A 19,055-nucleotide genomic window follows, 5' to 3' on the forward strand; every position below is an offset into this window, starting at 1 on the left:
TTGGTTTGAAAAGTATCAAACAGGTTTCAAAATGATAGTTTCCTCCTATAAGTAGATAGATAAGTATTCACCCGAAAAAGGGTAGCCAAGAGCTTTATAACTCTATTGATACTTTTTGGTGTTTCTAACAAAAACGTGTTTGGTTTAGGGAGTTTTTATCACTCATTACTCACTTTTCGTAAGCTACACACCAGGTTGTGTTATTTAGTTAAATTTTTGTTTTAAGTTTTCAGAACTTAAAACTAAAAAAATTGAGTTACAGTTATGAAAATTAAGAATAAGTTTTGGTTGTATTCAAGTGATGAAAAATGAGATATTGTAGCATTGTTGTAATCATTTTCACCCATGTGGGACCCATTACAATATCTAGTCTCAATTACACTCCCCTTACGCCTTTTTTTATTTTTTAAATTTTCTTCTACTTTCTTTCTTGTTCTTCTTTTATTTCTTCTCTTTCTCAATCAAACCCATTGTAACTCGTCTCTCTCTCTCTCTCTCTCTCAATACTTTGTGGATAATAAAAAAGATCGACTTCAACAGTGATGGTGGAGGCCCTATAACGAAATTAGAGCTCCAATTTAGGTTTGTGATTTACATTTAGATCAGGTTGAGATGTGCTTTTTGGGCTTGGAATTAGATGTTTAGAGTTTGTGGGTTTTATGGGGTAATTTGTTGTGGTGTTGAAGGTGGTGATGGTGTGAGTGGATCTACTATGGTGGATAAGTTTAATTTTTTGTGATTTGTGCGGTGGTGGACAGAAAATGAAAGCAGTGGTTTGGGTTTTTGAGGGTTGCGATTGGTGTGTTTGTGGGTTGTCAGTGGTGGTAAGAGTGGGGGAGAGAGAGGTTTGCTGTGTCTTCTATCTACTGAGTTTTGAGAGAAATCAAGGATGAGTAGAGGAGTAAGGAAAAAAACAAAAGGGAGGTTGAGAGTTTTGCGAGAAATTTGACATGTGGGCTCCACATGTTGGAGTTGATTTTTGTGAGGAAGTCTTAAGTCAGTTTTCAACCCAAACAAATTATAGTGAGTTAAGTGAGTAATAGAGAATAGATATGAGATATGAATTTAGACTTTTGAGTTATAAAAACTAAGTTATGAAAATTGAGTTTGAGAGATGCTTCAAACCAAACATGGCCTTAGGATTCAAATCTTCCCTCCATTGTAAGTTTGTAACTATCAAGAAAAAAAAAAAATTACAAAAACTCCATTGAAGTCGAAGGTAATGAAGCTCCGCTCTAAATTTAAGGGAAATTCAAGATAATATATCCACACGTGGGACTCATATAGATTGTGAGAGGTAGGCCTTATAAGGTACTTTTTCCCTCCCATGAGGTTTAAAGGAAATCAACAGATTAGTTTGCCTATTAATAAGAGCAAGTCTATAAATACTGAATTGTCCTTCCATTAATAGGAATAAGTATAGTAGTAGAGGGTAGAAACCAAATTCCGGCCAAATTCCGGCTAGTTTGAGGCTGTTCTGGCCATTCCGACATATTCTGGTCAATTTCGGATGGTAATAGACTTTTGGCTTAAAATAAAAAAAAAAAAAAAAAAAAACCTCAGATTGAATGAAACCCATCACTCTCTCGCCATGTCGCTGGTCACTCTTTGCCTTAATGAACCCAAGCCCATTCTACTCCGCCCCCGTTTCACGTTATTGATCTTTCACTCTTTTATTTTCTGTTGTCTTCTAGAGTCTAGTCTTATTATGTTGTTTTTAAGTTTGAACTCTTCATTTGTTTTGCTGTCCTAGCCCAGCACGTGATTAGCTTTGGAAATGAAAAATGAAAGTTGAACAAAAAGTCTAAAAAAGAGTCGGAATTTATTTGCGTTATTTCTTCTCAATAAATTTTTATTTTTATTTACTCCATTACCTAGGAATAATGGTACATGTTAACATTTATTTATTCTAAAAAATCTATTTTTTTGGGAATGCTCAATCCCAGGTCAGGCAGAAATGATACTCGGAACGATTTTTTTTTGGGGCCTTTTTTGGCTTGTCCCGGCCCGGCTTGGCTAGAATGAAGCCAGAATGACATTTTTTAATGTGCGTCCCAAGATACGGCTGTTGGGCCTTGAAGGAATTTGGGCTCACAATCTATTTGTATAGTGGGCTTTTGAATTTCCTACCATGGGTGATGTTGTGCTTGACAGTCCCGTGTACTAGTCCTCCTTCCCTTGTTTCTCACTATCTCTCCCCTGTGTTCCTCGGGGAGAATCGATATCCCTCTCTCTATAATCTTTTCTCTTTGAACTTGCCAACCATTTTCACTGATTCTTCTTTGTCTATTTATAGTCAAATTTAGTGGAATGATCATGATTATTCTCCTGGTGGGTGAAGGAAGGGGTCCAATACTATTACCCTGAAGTGGGGGTTTAGTTGGGAGTGGGAGAAAATGAGTGGCATTGGAACTGGCTCCACCGCTGGGTTTGATGCTCGGCAGGGGCATTCCCTAGGTAATGGAAATGAGGTCCAATACCGTTTCATCTAAGTGGACGTCGAGTGGCGGGAAGGATAAAATGATAGTGCTGCAGGGACCAACCCCGTAGGTAAGTCTGTGATCGGCAGGGCACGTCACAGGTTGCTTCGAGCGCACCTAGATCGGACCTCTTGGACGGCACGAGCATTACTACGTATGGTCGGCACGAGACCTCTATAAGAGTTAGTCCTTATGGGCCTTAGGGCAATTGGGCTTGACATGGGGGAAGGGCCCGTACATTTAATTTTTTGAATTTTTGTGGGAATGCTCTTGCTCGGGTTGGGTAGAAACGGTACCCGAAATGATTTTTTTTTTTCTTCTCTTTTTCGGCTTATCCCGGCGTGTTTTAGTTAGAAATGAAGTCAAATGACTTTTTTTTTTTAATTTTTAATTTTACTATTTTTTTTGGGAATGCTCCAGCCCAGGTTGAGTAGAAACGGAACTTGGAAAGAAAAAAATTTTCCTTCTCTTTTTTGGCTTGTCCTGGCCCGTTTTGGCAAAAAAATGAAGCCAGTAGACTTTTTATTTTTATTTTTATTAATTTTTTTAATTTTTTTTGAATTTTTTGAATTTTTTTTAATCTTTTGGGAATGCTCTAGCCTCGTTGGCAGAAATAGTACTCGGAATGAATTTTGTTTTTTCTCTTTTTCGGCCTGTCCTAGCTCGGTTTGGCTAGAAATGAGGCCAGGATGATCCTTTTTATTTTTTTATTTTTGAATTTTTTCACTATTATTTTTTGAATTTTTTTTGGGAATGCTCCAGTCTAGGTCAGACAGAGTTGGTACTTGGAACAATTTTTTTTTTTTTTTTGGGTCTGTCTCGGCCTTGTTTGGGTAGAAATGAAGCTAGAATGAAGTTTTTTAATTTTTTGAATTATTTTGGGAATGCTCCAATCCGGGTCAGGCAAAAATGGTACTCGGAATGAAAAATTATTATTATTTTCTCTTTTTGGGCCGGTCCCGGCCCAGTTTGGCTAGAAATGAAGCCGAAATGATGTTTTTTACTTTTTTGAATTTTTGTGGGAATGCTCTTGCCTGGGTTGGGCAAAAATGGTACCCAAAATGAATTTTTTTTCTTTTTCGGCTCCACCTGGCCTGGTTTAGCTAGAAATGAAGCCAAAATGATTTTTTTTTTTTAAATAATTTTTTTACTATTTTTTTTGGGAATGCTCCAGCCTAGTCGATTAGAAACGGTACCCAAAACGAATTTTTTTTAGTCTTTTCCGGCCTGTGCTGACCCAGTTTGGCTAGAAATATAGCCAAAATGATGTTTTTTATTTTATTTTTTGAATTTTTGAATTATTTTTTTGAATATTTTTGGGAATGCTCCTGCTCGGGTTGAGCAGAAACGTTACCTAGAATGATTTTTTTTCTTCTCTTTTCCTGTCTGTCCTGACTTGGTTTGGCGACAAATGAAGCCAGAATGACTTTTTTTTTAATTTTTAATTTTAAAAAAATTTTTGAAAATTTTTGGGATTTCTCCAGCCCAGTCGAGTAGAAACAGTACCCAAAACGAATTTTATTTAGTCTTTTTCGGCCTGTGCTGGCCCAGTTTGGCTAGAAATATAGCCAAAATGATGTTTTTTTATTTTTTTTTGAATTTTTTACTATTTTTTTGGGAATGCTCTCGCTCGGGTTGAGCAGAAACGTTAACTAGAATTTTTTTTTTTCCTGCCTGTCCTGACTTGGTTTGGCTACAAATGGAGCCAGAATGACTTTTTTTTTTAAAAAATTTTTTGAAATTTTTTTTGAAATTTTTTTGGGATTGCTCCACACTAATATTCTATGCATTAATTTTTCCCTCCCCAACCAATCCACATTAAGAAATGGTTGTGAGTCTCTGAAATAAGACCTTAAAACTTTACTTAACAATCCATTAAAAAAAATTAACCAAAAGAAAAAGACAATTAATTTTGACCCAACCAAACAAATATGAATCACTCCCTCAGTCACTTTTGAACTTAACAATTCAATCACCTACTCAAATCTCAATTACTCCAACAGTTTTATATTTTCTTTGGTATTAATGAACATGTCAGTTATTATTGTTATTATTTTTTTAATCAAATTATTACGAAGATAAAGAAATAAAATGAGGACATAAAAACAGTAAATGTCGCCCCCTGTTGATGCATATGCAAATTGGGCAACTTACCAAGCGGGCCTAGCAAGCCAGTGGCAATTAGTTGCGGCAATGTGGCTCCAGCTACCCTTTTTCCCATCAAGAACTTGTTTGGACTTTGGAAGGATTAGTGCATGCTAATGTTGACTGGTAATTCGTAAATGGTAATAGCCAAATTTGGTGGATCATGTATGCACTTAGCCACGACGCAAATAGGTATACAAGACATAAGAAAAAAACAAGGCACTAGGCAGTAACTTTCATTTGTGGGAGTCTAAGAAAAAAGTTTATTTGTAAACAGTTTTACCCTCAAGCATTTAGGATTGTACCAAGACTTACTCCTCTCAAATCAAAATCTGGTTCTCCATGCCAAAGTGATTTTAGTATTTTTTGTCTTAACAAAACTCTGTTTAAGCATGGTTCCGAAGATTGGATACAAGCCATTTACGCTTCTCGATGTTTCTACCACTCGTATACACTTCGGCATACAAGCCTACACATCTCAGAGTTTGATAATTTTTTTTTTTTTTCTAAGTTCGGGGTTAGATAATTGGAGTGCACGTGGACACTTCTCGTATATCCATATTTGCATCCCGACAAGCATTAAATCTAACTAGTAAATGATCAAGGCATGTGAAAACTTGAATCTTTTGATACGTGGCATAGAATACAAATATTTATTAAAGTAATTAGTTGTAATATTGCATAAATAATAGACCGGATAAGGCTATTTTAATATACTGATAAGTACAATATAATAACCGAAAAACGATTAAAACCACTCACATCACAAGGAATGAGTTTACGACTCCACATGCTATTGGGCAATACACATCTAGACGAGAGATTGCATAACATAACCATTAAATAACAATAATTATATAAATTAATATAAGATAGATGGAAACATAATTAATACATAAAACCCAGATGATTACGACAGTGGAACATGATCAAAACTAAGGAATGAAAAAAGAAATCCCCATAAATCACGCCCGAAAGTCTTCCTGAAATAGTAGTAGTTGGGGGGGGGGGGGGGGGGTGTTCATAAATTTATGTGGTAAATAAATAAAATTATGATAAGAGTAGTATCATAATAATAGATTAATAATCATTGATCATGCATAAATCATATGTCTCTGTCTCTCTTGCACTCAGGTGAGATTGAAGGGTATCTGACTCTGTCAGTGCAATAGTTGTAGATGGTGTATTTGGTTCGGACCCATTGGAGACGCCTATACTGATAAAAGTCAAGGTCTTGGAACTCTTTCTGGTCCCACCATCTCTTGCCTTGGGTAGCACAAAACTTGGCTTCCACAGAGGCCTCACAACCATCAATATGGAAGCTCTTGTAGGTAGCGATAAATGGGGCCTTAGACCAGTCAGTCTTCTCGAGCCCACCTCTCGTGGCCCAATCATCTGCGTTCCAGAGGCTCGAGTAGATCTTCATGGGTTGGTTGAATGGGAATTTCACTCCCAAATCTTTGCAGTTTTTGAACACTCTTATTGGGATGTCATCCACAAAGAATCTGACAAATAAAATAAGAGACAGTCAGACACATCACCTCCCCCTATTCGCCCATTCCCCAATGTCCACATTTTATAACATGTTTCTACTTTTGAAAAAGTATAAAGTGAACCAAATTTCTGTCAACTATTATTGATTTTGAAAGTTTTGTCGGGTTCTCTTCTCTTGTTGAAAAAACCCTCCCATGTTACCAGTATTCCTTTTTCCTATGAGTATGACCGTGAGCTGACTATAATGAGATTTTTCCAAATTCAAATAGATTACAGGTGTTTGCTTTGTTTGATCATGTTCTAATTTTGTCGGAAAGGACTTTTTGGTTTACATATATGTATATACGTGTGTATCACTATCCAGTGATTGCGGCAAAGATTGGATGTTGATAGAAGTTCAACTTTTCTAAAGAAAAAAGTAAAATGAAATGGGGACTTTGCTAGGGGAGGACTTCATTTCAAATAATTTTGTTTCTTCCGGATGTTTCGATTTAATTAACGTAGGATAAGGTCATTAAAGAAAATAAAAAAAAATAATTTGATACTTTGAGAACCACAAAGTCTTAAAATAACTGAAAATTAATGAACAGAAATCTTGGAAACAAGGATTTATAGAATTAAGCAGGTTTTTCTCCAAAAAAAAAAAAGGTTAATTAAGCAGGCTTATTTCTTTGGACATATATTGTTATAGAATTTTAATCTCTCAATCTCAAATGAAAAAGCCACTTGAACATGAGTAATAAATGAACTTTAAGACAAATCACATCGAGAAAGTAAAAACAAAAAATGGTCATCAGATTATGTCAATCAGGGGACTTAGATTAGAGATCTGATTTGTCAATCAGGGGACCTAGATTAGAGATCTTTTGGACTATTATTTTTCCATTTTGCTCTAATTCTAGATATTTAAATACGAGCAGCTTCATTTCAGGATCTGAAAGGTTCATTTCTAGATGCAAAAAAGAGAAAGAAGAAAGTGAGTAACTTACACAATCTGATACAGATTCCAGAGAACTGAGTAAGAGTGGTAGGCCTTGGTTGGGTCAAACCAAAGATAAATCCTTTGTTCTCTGTCTCCCTTCCCTCCTGTGAACACATTTGTCTGTAAAATGTAGGGCTGTCCTGTCCTGTTCCCCAAGAACTCAAAATCTATTTCATCATGCTCCGAGTTTTGAGATGATAGCTGCAACATAATCAGATAAATACTACAAGTTTAAAACAAATTAAGGTGACAAAAAAAGAAAACTCCAATCTTAAAAATGTAAAAAAAAAAAAAAAAATCTGTGTTTTTCCAACCAAAATTTTATATATATATATATATATACACATATGTATTTTTTCCCTCACTTCCTTTGGAAAAGAGTACAACTTTTCGAGACAAAATAAATGCAATGGGAATAACTCACATAGAAGGCAGTAACGGTTCCAGCAGAATCTTCCGGAACCAACTTTATTTGCATACTGAAGTGACCAAACAAGTAAGAACCTTTGGATTGGAAACCAGTACCTTTGCAAAATCCCAAAAAAAAAAAAAAAGGTTTGAGGAGAATGTAGACTAAGATGAAATTTGTACAAGCATTTTCAATCTGAAACGACAGGCATCAATATATTTCTGATTCAAAAGAATGTTTGTTCTAGCTCATTTTACCAGTGTACTTGTCTAGGTGGAGCTGAATCTCAGAGCCTCCATTGAAGTACTTAATGTGATCAAAAGCCCAAGTGGGCATATAGTTTCTGCCAAATGGGACATCTACAGGCTTCCGTGGAGGAGCTCCCATGGCTCCGGAGACCATAAATAGGAAACCCAGTAACAGAGTCCACACAAAAGAAGCCATTTTTTCCTGCATAGTAAGAGACAAAGCTTGTTTTGTTAAAGAAAAAACAAGCACACTTGAGAGGCTTCTAACAATGAAAGAAGAAAAGGAATAAACCAAGACTGCATAGAGCATTACCCAGAAGAGAGCTGTGTGAGGATGTGATGATGAAAAGTGAAGGAGGCAGAGCCCTTTTGTAGGGTCCGATTTTTATCTGCACACTATTTTTAAGTTTCTCGTGTAGTATTATTTTTTAACCTTGGACACTGTAACTATTATTATTATTATAATAGCAATTAGGGTATTAGTATTACATACAATCATTAGGCGGTGGTGGAGGCTTACCAGCTTCTAATTTTCTATCAACATTACTGTTTCAGTTTGGGCACAATTGACCATTTAAATTTTAAAGGTTGCAAACTGCAAAGTAAGGCTATAACCAAGTTTTTACCTAAGTTTGAGCTTGATTTTTTTTTTCCCCAACTTGAGTTTGAGTTGTTCTTAATCTATTTGATTTATATACAGCTTTTGAAATTTTATAAAATTAATATATATATGGAATTACATTAAAAACACAAGAGTTTTTTTTTTTTTTTTTTTACAAGATAAAATTTTATTTTAGCATAATCGATGTGTACATGCGTATAAAATTCATTCCTAGAAACTTAAATCCTGGTTAATGTCTTCCCATACTTTACAAACACTTATATTTATAGAGTGATCATCGCGCTAAGAGTTTGCGGTAGTAACATGAGAGTTTATATACTTGTATAGATTAAGTTTTAGTTTTTTATTTTTTTTTTTAAATTGAGTGGATTTAAATCACAAACTTATGAAGTAGTTTCAATTTCAAATCTTTATCTTTATTCTCCAATGCAGAAAGAAAAATGGAGAATTATTGGTAAAACTTTGTATTTCACCTTCAATTTTAAATTTCTTATTATGACTTTCTCAATTAAGTTTTTTTCCCTAATTTCTAAACAAAGTATTCTCTCTCAACCTTTTATGTTTAATAGTTGCCAAATTGATTTTATTCAAGTTTCGAGTAAAATGCATGAGATTTTTTTTTTCCCTTTTTTTAGTAAAAAGTAAAATGTAAAGTATAATCAATAGTTTCGTGTCTTTTTTTTTTTTTTAAAATTTTATCTCCTTATTGTTAGAATAACAAAACCTAATAAAAGAGACAAACTAATAATTTTTATTTTTATTTTTATTTTTTATAATTCAATAATTGGAGATCTATGAAGCTTTTGGCCAGAATAAAACTTCAAATTAGAACAATTTTATAAGTTTGAAAAACCCTAATTAACAAAATTAAAATTAAAAATCCAAATATAAAGCAGTGTAGCTCTCTCCCTTGCGGTCATTAAGACATCAAACATGAGTAATGAGGGTGTCGGCTATCAGCGTATCATCCATTAGCCATTGCCATTCTCCGTCTCTCTCTCTTTAGGATTATAAGCAGTTTGCACTGAACCTGGGCCCGGTTTGTTTGTTTGGCTGTACTTGATGACTTGATGACTCGCTGGTTCGGTGGTTCCTCTTTTATAAGGGTCCGCTCCTTCCCCTTTGTCTTTTTATTTGTAGCCTATATTTTCAGCTAACTCATGGGCATAGAATAGATGGATAAAACTCTAGCAAAGAATAGATGGATAAAAAAAGTTAGCAGGTATTTGTAATTACACTGCCCATTCATTTATCCAACTATATCATTAAAGTCAACTGACATGCATAAATTTTCACCGGGAGATGAGACCGCCAATTGCTTAGAATTTGAAGTTCGTATTAGGGAAAAAGAAGAAGAAGAAAAGACATAAGAATTGGATATGAGAAAATGGTCCAAATTAACCATATATGTGGCTTTAATCGTCAGGGACAACCCTTATATATTTTTTCCCTTTTCCAATGGACTTCTACAGCCCAGTCCCACCCTTCTCCTGTCCTGCCCTTCCCTCAATTTTTTTCCCCTTTTTTAGCATTTCTAAGAAAGAAGTTTTTTATTTATTTATTTTTAATTTCTGTTTTTCCCCATTCTCTTCCAATTAAATTGCTAATCGAATAGATATATGTTATTTGAATTCAACCTACACTTAAAATTAATTTGTATTTTGGCTTAATAATAAAAAAAAAAAAAAAACAAATATTATTCTACGGATACCATAAATTAAAATTCTTAAGTGTGTAAAAGTACTAATCTAATATTCCCTACCTCTAGTGATACGGGTAATATTATTTTGGAAATAGAAAAAATAAATAGAGAATGGGAGGTGTGGAAATAGTACCATCATTTATCAATCCGTTGAAGACCTTATGCAAGACCTACCCACTAATTTACCTACATAGAAGTAGTTGCATCAGTTGAAATTCTTAAAGACTGCAATACTTCAACAACTAAAAATAAAGTATACCATAAATTACTAAGAGTCTTGTTCTGATGAAATTTTGTACCTTTGTAGTTACAATAAGTCTATTTTGATAATCCCCGAGCGCAAACTGCTGTGGTCTCAGTGATTTAGGGTACAATGGGCCCAAGTTTACCTAGAACTACGAAAGGGCAGATGGTGTGCGGATACACGAGAGGATGGATAGAGCGCTAGCAACCCCCGAGTGGATTAGCCTGTTTCCTTTGGCAAAGCTTTACCACTTATCATCATCAGTCTTAGACCATGCTCCCATTGTGCTACGAATGCTACCAAAACCAAGGGGGAGGAAACAGAAGAAACCATTCCGGTTCGAATCGATGTGGTTGAAAGACCAACGTTGTGAGCAGGTGGTGATTGATGCTTGGCATAGAGGGTTGATTTCAGCCGAAGGTAATGTTATGCAGAACTGCTTGGAACAATGTAGGTCTAGCTTGGAGGATTGGAACAAAAAAGTATTTGGTCATGTGGGTAAAAAGGTGGCTGAGCTTCAAAATAAAGTAGAGTGGCTTGAGCTTCAACCATCATCAACTGAGATTAACCAAGCCTTGAGAAGTACGCGGTTTGAGTTGAATAGTTGGCTTGATAAGGAGGACGCAATGTGGAGACAACGATCAAGGTTAAACTGGTTCCAAGCTCGGGATAGGAATACATGATTTTTCCATGCAAAGGCATCCTCTTGGCAAAAGAAGAATCTCATTGTTGGCATGCTGGATGGTGATGGTGTGTGGCAGGAAGATGAGTCGAAGGTTAAGGAAATTGTAGTTGGCTACTATCAGAACCTTTTCCAGACAAGTAACCCCACGGAGTTCTCGGAGTTGCTCACTGTTGTACAAAGAAAGGTAACTCCCGCCATGAATCAACAGCTCACCAGAGAATACAGTGAACAGGAGGTGAAGACTGCTCTTAAGCAAATGTATCTGCTCAAAGCCCCAGGCCCGAATGGGATGCCCCCCCTGTTCTTTCAACATTTTTGGCCTACTTGTGGGAATGTGGTCTCTAAAACGGTATTGGACTTCCTAAACCGAGGTATATCTCCACCCAACTTAAATGTTACCCATATTGTGCTAATTCCAAAGATCAAAGAACCTAAACGGGTAACTGATTACAGGCCTATAAGTCTATGCAATGTTGTGTATAAGATTGTATCAAAAGTTATTGCAAATAGGCTAAAAAAGGTCTTACCATCTATCATTAGTGAAACACAGAGTGCTTTCGTGAACGGTAGACTAATCACCGACAATGTACTTGTTGCCTTTGAAACCTTTCATCACATTGGTAATAAGAAGTCAGGGAAAGTGGGGGAGATGACACTTAAACTTGACATGAGTAAGGCGTATGATATGGTGGAATGGGGGTGCTTGGAGGAAATTATGGAGAAGCTCGGCTTTGATGAGAGGTGGAGGGAGCTGGTGATGAGGTGTGTGAGGTCTGTCACTTACTCTATCAAAATAAATGGTAGTCCTAGGGGCCATATTATTCCTTCTAGGGGCATCCGTCAGGGCGACCTGTTATCACCGTATCTTTTCTTATTGTGTGTAGAGGGGCTTTCAGCTCTTATAAAAACTGCAGTGGCCGGTGGCAGTATGAAAGGAGTCTCGGTGTGCCGTGGGGGTCCCGTTTTATCTCACCTATTATTTGCAGATGACAACCTCATTTTTTGCAAAGCTACGCTTGAAGAATGTGATGCACTTCAAAAGGTCCTACAAGTGTACGAGTTAGCTTCGGGGCAACAACTGAATAGAGCAAAAACCTCCCTTGTTTTTAGTAGCAACACCCCTACCACTATCAGGGAGGGAATTAAAAGGCGTTTTGGTGCACAAGTGATCAAACAACATGAGAAGTACTTAGGCTTACCTTCCCTGGTGGGCAAGAACAAGCGCAGCACCTTCAATGACATTAAGGAAAAACTAGGTAAGAAGCTAGCAGGTTGGAAGGAAAAGATGTTATCTATAGCAGGTAAGGAAGTCTTGATTAAGGCAGTGGTACAAGCAATCCCTACTTACACAATGAGCTGTTTCAAACTCCCGGATTCCCTCTGCGACGACCTAACTAGCATGATAAGGAATTTTTGATGGGGCCAAAAAGTGGATGAGAAAAAGATTGCCTGGCTAAGTTGGAAGAGATTGTGCGAACCAAAATCCAAGGATGGGATGGATTTTAAGCAGCTGAAACAATTCAACTTGGCTCTCCTAGCCAAGCAAGGGTGGAGGTTGCAAATGGATCACACATCCTTGGTCTATAGGGTACTTAAGGCAAAATATTTCCCCACGTGCGAGTTTATTGAAGCGTCTATGGGTCACAATCCGTCATTTCATGGCGGAGCATCATGGCTGCTCAGTCTGTGGTAAGGGAATGGATCAAATGGAGGGTTGGTAATGGTAGAAATATCCAGATTTGGGGTGACAAGTGGCTGCCTTCAGGCCCATCTCACAAAGTGGTGTCTCCCGGGCTTTTTCTGCACCCGGACACACTGGTGGGGGAGCTCCTTGACCAAGAAAATGCTTGTTGGAAATCCGATATCTTGGCTACCTTATTCCTACCGCATGAAGTTGACATCATAGAAAGCATTCCCTTGAGCTCTCGCCTTCTGGAAGATAAACTACCGTGGGTCGAATCACCAAATGGGAAGTTCAACGCCTGCAGCGCATACTCAATAGCTCTAAGATTCTCTCTAAATCCCAACAGTGGCGCTAGCTCGGATGTCGACCTCAGCCGGCAATTTTGGAGAAGGTTATAGGCCTTCCCTCTCCCACATAAGACAAGACATTTCGCATGGCGAGCTTGTCGTGACATACTGCCCACCAAATTGAATCTCTTGAGGCACAAGGTGGTGCAGGACAGTTGGTGTGATAGCTATAGGATGGAGGTGGAAACCACGGGTCATGTCTTCATCACTTGTCCAAGGGCACGTGAGGTGTAGGCATGCTCCAAAGTTGTGCTGCTAGGTGGTGCTTTCTCCATGACTTCGTTTTTTGACCTGATGTGGAAAATGATTATGGTAGACCAAACAGATGTTGACATGGTAGCCCGGGTAGTCACTTTGGCATGGGTAATGTGGCATGTCAGGAACGAAGTGCGTTTGGGAGCCCAGAGAAAGTCGGGCAAAGTTTTGGTTAGTTGGGCAGCAACATACTTGGAGGATTATAATGCTGCTATTGTAGCACGAGCAAACCTGGATCCTATCACGCAGGGAGTCTCAGCATGGTCCCCCTCCACCACGGTCTGTGTTCAAAATAAATGTGGATGGTGCAGTAGCAAAAGCATCAAAGAAGGTAGGCGTGGGTGTGATTGTGAGAGATGAGTGGGGTAGAGTAGAGGCTGCGATGAGCAAGAACTTAAATTTTCCTTTAGGTGCCATTGAGACCGAATCCAAGGCTATTGAGGTAGGGTTATTGTTTGCACAAAGATATTGGCATCTGGGACATTGTGGTGGAAAGTGACTCCCAAATCATGGTTCAAGCTCTAAATGGAACTTCAGTCCCACCATTAGCGGTCTCGGCAGTCGTACAGGGTATCACGGACATTAGCAAGGGCTTTCGTAAGGTGGAATTCGCTCATGTTAAAAGACAAGGAAATAGGCTAGCTCACGCACTAGCTAAACATGCTCTTAGCATTGTTGATTTTATTGCTTGGATTGAAGAGACACCTTGCTTCTTAGAGCAAGCTCTTATCCACGATGTAATATGTTAATTTGTTTCCTTTAATATCATTCTCAGTATTCCTATATAAAAAAAAAAGAGTCTATTTTGATAACACTAAAAAAAATAGTGTCACAAATTATTACACAATTTTTTTGTCACAATTTTAATATGAAAGAGTGCAAGTGGTGAAGAAAAAAAATGATAGATTTATATGTAGGTGATAAATAATCACTCATAATCTGTTATTCCCTCCGTTCTAGTTGTTTGTCCTTTATTCCATTTTGGGATGTCCCAAAATATTGTCCTATTTCTAAAAATAAAAGTTATTAGTTTACTAATGTTCTTATTATACTCCTACTTTATTTTCAAAACCATTTGAAAAGAAAACTAACCAATATTTTAAAAAAATCAATGTAATTGGGGCACCTTTTCAGTTGTCTCATTAAGAATAACTATTTTTTTAAAAAAAAACTGATAAATTTATTTAAGGTTAGTTTTATAAACTTATACATTTTTATAAGGTAGATAAGACAATAAATTATGTTCCTTAAAAAGTTTAACTTTTCAAATATGACAAACAAATTGGGACGGAGGAAGTACATCAAATTTGTGACAAAAAGTTATAGAATAGTTTATAGTTTAAGAACCACTCCATTTATAAAGGTAGGGATTAACCCTTTCACACATTTAACATACATCGGAACTATATATTGGGGGGATCCATAATCCCTTAATCTGAATGTGGTGGGGGTCTAGTAGTCACTTACCTTATCCCATTGTTTTTAACTCTTGAGTTCAAGTCATGTCAAACTCATTAACACTGGGCTGTAGGTCAATGAGAGGATCCCATGGAATATCTTACCATGTAGGATGTGACCTGTCACCATGATCATACATTTTTTAAGTTACCACCAAAAAAGAAAAAAAAAAATCTATAATCATCAAAACTTTAATAATTTTTAAATAGTATAATATATATAAATATATATATATATATATATATATTTTTTTTTTTTTTAAGTCTTCGAATAAGAAAAGTATATTCAGCCACCTAAAATTGAAATTTTTCCTAAAAATAGAATACACATCGATCACACTTCGAATAGTGGTATCAGTTTTTTTATTGATTTGTTTGCTTTTTCTTTTTAAATAATCAAATTATTGTGACTGGATTTTGACCTTAATTCAAATCACTGCATATGTGGCACTTTCAATTTGTTGTTTGGGATCCAAAGTTAAAAGATTGCAACTTTGAGATTTAGATTCCATACATTTTGTTATCTGCCTCTACCTTAAATGATTTGTTTGGATTTTTTTTTACTAGGCAACATGTTAGAAGAATATCAGATATATTATAGAACATAAGGTTGAGCAAGTAAGACTAAGTATTTTGAAATTTTGTTTATTGGAAAAATATTTGATGGAATAAAATCATAAATATTATTTTAACTATTTGATTTGTAGATGATGAGAAAGCCCACTACATTAATTTTGATTCTCTTTTTGTAATTAATATTGTCCAAACTAGTTTTCAAAATAAAATGGAATATGGTTTTCTAAAAAACTCTTTGATTTGTAAGTTAAAGTGGAAATTGTTCCAATATCTAGTACAAAATCATTCACAAATACTTTTTGGGATTTAAAGAACATATAGTTCGATTTTAATAATTGATTGAGTTGAAATATAATAAGAAACAGTTGTTCCTTCTTATCTTTTTATTTATATAATGTTCACATTAAACAAATGTTAGTTTAGACTTTCATATTCTATTTTAGAGTTAAATTTTATTATATATCATATATTACTGAGCGGTAAGGGAAAAAAAATTATTCATACTATCACTACAATAAAAATATGGGTAAACTACATAAATGGTCCCTATCTTTTACATCATATGTCAATATGGTCCCTATCTTTTTAGTTGTGTCAATTTAGTCCCTAACATTTTAGTATTGTGTCATTTAGATCCTTATCGTTATTCCTTAAATAAAAAGTATGATGTGTCTAACAGAATAATATAAAATTTATTTACTAGCCTCGTCATCTACCAGCAGTACAACCACTTCATATAAATGGTTAATAAAATAAATAAATAAAAACTAAAATCCCTAACACTCTCTTTCTCGTTAGAACCTCTAGCTCACCCTCACTCTCACACTCTCTCGACGAAAACTGAAGTTGCAGACTGCAAGGTCGAGCCGCGAGGGCCAGTGGTGAGGTCTTTCTCTTCAATGGCTGCAGGTTCGGTTCCCCACATAGTGGAAATTAGATATGGGTTTTGTAGCAGAGAACAACGTAAATTTTACTGCAATTTGGTGAAGCCCTAAGATTGGAAATTAGATCTAGACTTTGTAGAAGAGAAGAATACAGATTTCATTGCAATCCTGCGACCACCGCAATGTCAAAGAAATGGAAGGGTACGTCTATAGATTTTTAACACACAAACAAATAAAATAAAAAAGAGAGTGCAAAGTTCAATCCAAAATAGTCTACTACCACCGTAACATCAAATTTTGATTATTGTTTTTTATATATGGCACCGAAATTTGTAAAACAATCCAAAATCTTAATATTTGGCTTTGGGGGAAACATTAATTATTTTCACTGTGTTGAATATGCCAAAAAATGGGAATGGCGAGTTTGGGTTGTGAATTTTGATGGCTTCATCATAGTCAGCAATGCCGCCAGGTTGTCCAAATGTTTTTTTTATAGGACGTGGTTGTACAGTGGGTAGATGATGCGACAGATAAATTAATTTTTTTATTATTCTATTTGACATGGCATGCTTTTTCATCCAAAGAATAATGGCAGGGAGTAAAACAACACGACACTAAAAAGTTAGGGATTAAATTGACACAAATAAAAAGTTAGGGATCAAATTGACATATTGTATAAAGGATAGGGACTATTTATATAGTTTACCCTAAAAATATTTATTACAATGAAAAAAAAAACGTTGTAATAATATGTGTCATTGCGCAAATTGATACGAATTGTTGCAATAAAATTTGAGATAATAGATTTTTGGAACAAAAAATTTCATTGAATAGACTCCAAATTTTTAATGACAATTTGGATAAAATAATATATATGATTTTGCCATAAACAATTTACTGCTTCGATTTGAAATAATAAGTTACTACTTTACAAATCTTGTTGTAATAGATTTGAAATAATGGAAAAAAATATTTTAGATCAAATTATTGCAATGATATATTCATTGTAATAAATAATTATTTTATGTTTGTCATTGCAATAGATTGTAAAATAATTGATATATAGTTATTGCAATGAGATGTCATTGCAATAGGTTGTGAAATAATTGATATTTGGTCATTCCAATGATATTTTGATATTTGTTATTGCAATAAATTGTAAAATAAGTTATATCAAGTTATTGCAATGATAACTTAATATTTGTCATTGCAATGGATTGTAAATAATGTATGTCAAGCTATTCCAATGATAACTTCATTTCAATAAGCTATTTTTTTAAAAATTTCATTGCAATAGATTTCACAAATAATTGGTATCAAGTTATTTCAATAATGAAATCAAGTTATTGCAATGATTGGTATAAAGTTATTGCAAAAACATGATAACAATTAAGGTGTCTTTCTAGATCTATCACTATCTTATAATACTCATCTCTTAAATAGGCTCTTTCTAATTCATTATATTGTCTAAAAAAATGTTTTCTTCTATCATCATATTCTGGTTTTAAGTAATTATTTTTTAATAATCATTTATCCAAAACAAACTCACGTGAAATAACATTAAGTCAAGGTTCTTCTGATCCTAAGATATCTGTATAGGTAGGGGAATCAAGATTGTATTGGTACACAGGTTGGAAGACATTTGTAGTTGGTTGGGCTGTATCTATTGTGTAAAAAGGGGTTTCAATTCGTCCCTATGGACATATTCCTTCAACTGTAGTATTTATGGGATGGGTGGCTTCTTGGTTTAGAGTCATAGATCTGTAATTAGAAAAAGAGGTTCTAGGTGTAAACATATATGAGGCTGTTCTACTTCTCATAGAACTAGAAGATCTTTTTAAGTTATTAGTCTATCTTTTTGAACAAAAGATATTACTACTGTGTCGTCTGTCTTTTGTGTTATAAAATCAGGTCTATCGTTTTCTATCTTTTGTGAGGGAACAATGGTGTTTAAACTCCACTGTTCAGGTAGTGTAACCTCATTCTAATACATCATCTTATCTTATGATTTGAGGTATTTTATTTGATTCAGAAGAAATAGTCATTGCAATAACTTGACAAAAATTATTTTATAATCTATTGTAACAACAAATATTAAAATGTCATTGCAATAGCTTGATATAAATTATTTTACAATATCACTAGTAATTACAAAGGTTAGGCCCTTTTGTAAGGAATCAAAATCATCTGTCTCACACTTTGTTCCACCCCATGCTCCACAAATCAACTTACTTGAAGCTATTTTAAGCTATTTTAAGCTACTTTAATCAAAGGCTAGTAATTACTTAATTCCTAATTTTAAGCTATTTTATTCAACTTACTTGAAATAAATTAGAAAGAAAAAACCCAGCACATATTCTTCCCAAACCCTCCCACCGCCAACCTCCGCCCAGTGCCTAATGTCATTGACATGAGTTCACTAGCACCGACAACTCTAGTCACAATCACTAGGTCCAAAAAGATCTAAATTCAATTTGAATGCCCACAACCACCACTATCATTGTTGACTTTGCCTTGTCCCTTATTCGCTCCCAGACCACCGCCCTAACCTCCTTTTACTTCTCGTCTTCTTGTACACCCCCAAGGAGCACAACTTGAACTCAAAGAAGATTTTGATTAGGTAAATAGAACATGCTGGTAGTGGTGGTCCCAGGCCCTTATTCTTCTTAATTTGATTCGAATGTTTGAAATTTCTAACTGTGTATATTCTTCTTAAGAAATATATTAGGTGGAAACCTTCTTAATCATGATTCAAATTTTGAAATTTTGGAGTTGAACCAGCGGGGAAGAATATAATCATCAGTATAAGAATAAGGGACCAAGACAAAGTCAACAATGACA

General features: G+C 35.3%; 2 protein-coding genes across 2 annotated transcripts; one reads left to right on the forward strand and one right to left on the reverse strand.

The window, feature by feature from the left end:
* Positions 1–5,464: 5,464 nt before the first annotated feature.
* On the reverse strand, positions 5,465–8,200 carry LOC142627790 (xyloglucan endotransglucosylase protein 34). Its single transcript, XM_075801694.1, has 5 exons — positions 8,072–8,200; positions 7,768–7,960; positions 7,526–7,626; positions 7,109–7,302; positions 5,465–6,130 (listed from the first exon to the last, which is right to left on the reverse strand). The coding sequence occupies exons 2-5, from the start codon at positions 7,952–7,954 to the stop codon at positions 5,731–5,733; spliced, it is 882 nt and encodes a 293-aa protein (XP_075657809.1). The 5' UTR covers positions 7,955–7,960; positions 8,072–8,200; the 3' UTR covers positions 5,465–5,730.
* A 2,314-nt stretch (positions 8,201–10,514) lies between these two features.
* Positions 10,515–11,009, forward strand: LOC142628862 (uncharacterized). Its single transcript, XM_075802898.1, has one exon. It carries the CDS (start codon positions 10,515–10,517, stop codon positions 11,007–11,009), a length of 495 nt encoding a protein of 164 aa, XP_075659013.1.
* The last annotated feature ends 8,046 nt before the right edge of the window (positions 11,010–19,055 follow it).

Source organism: Castanea sativa, chromosome 3 (genome assembly GCF_040712315.1).
Source record: "Castanea sativa cultivar Marrone di Chiusa Pesio chromosome 3, ASM4071231v1".
Taxonomy (NCBI): Eukaryota; Viridiplantae; Streptophyta; class Magnoliopsida; order Fagales; family Fagaceae; genus Castanea; species Castanea sativa.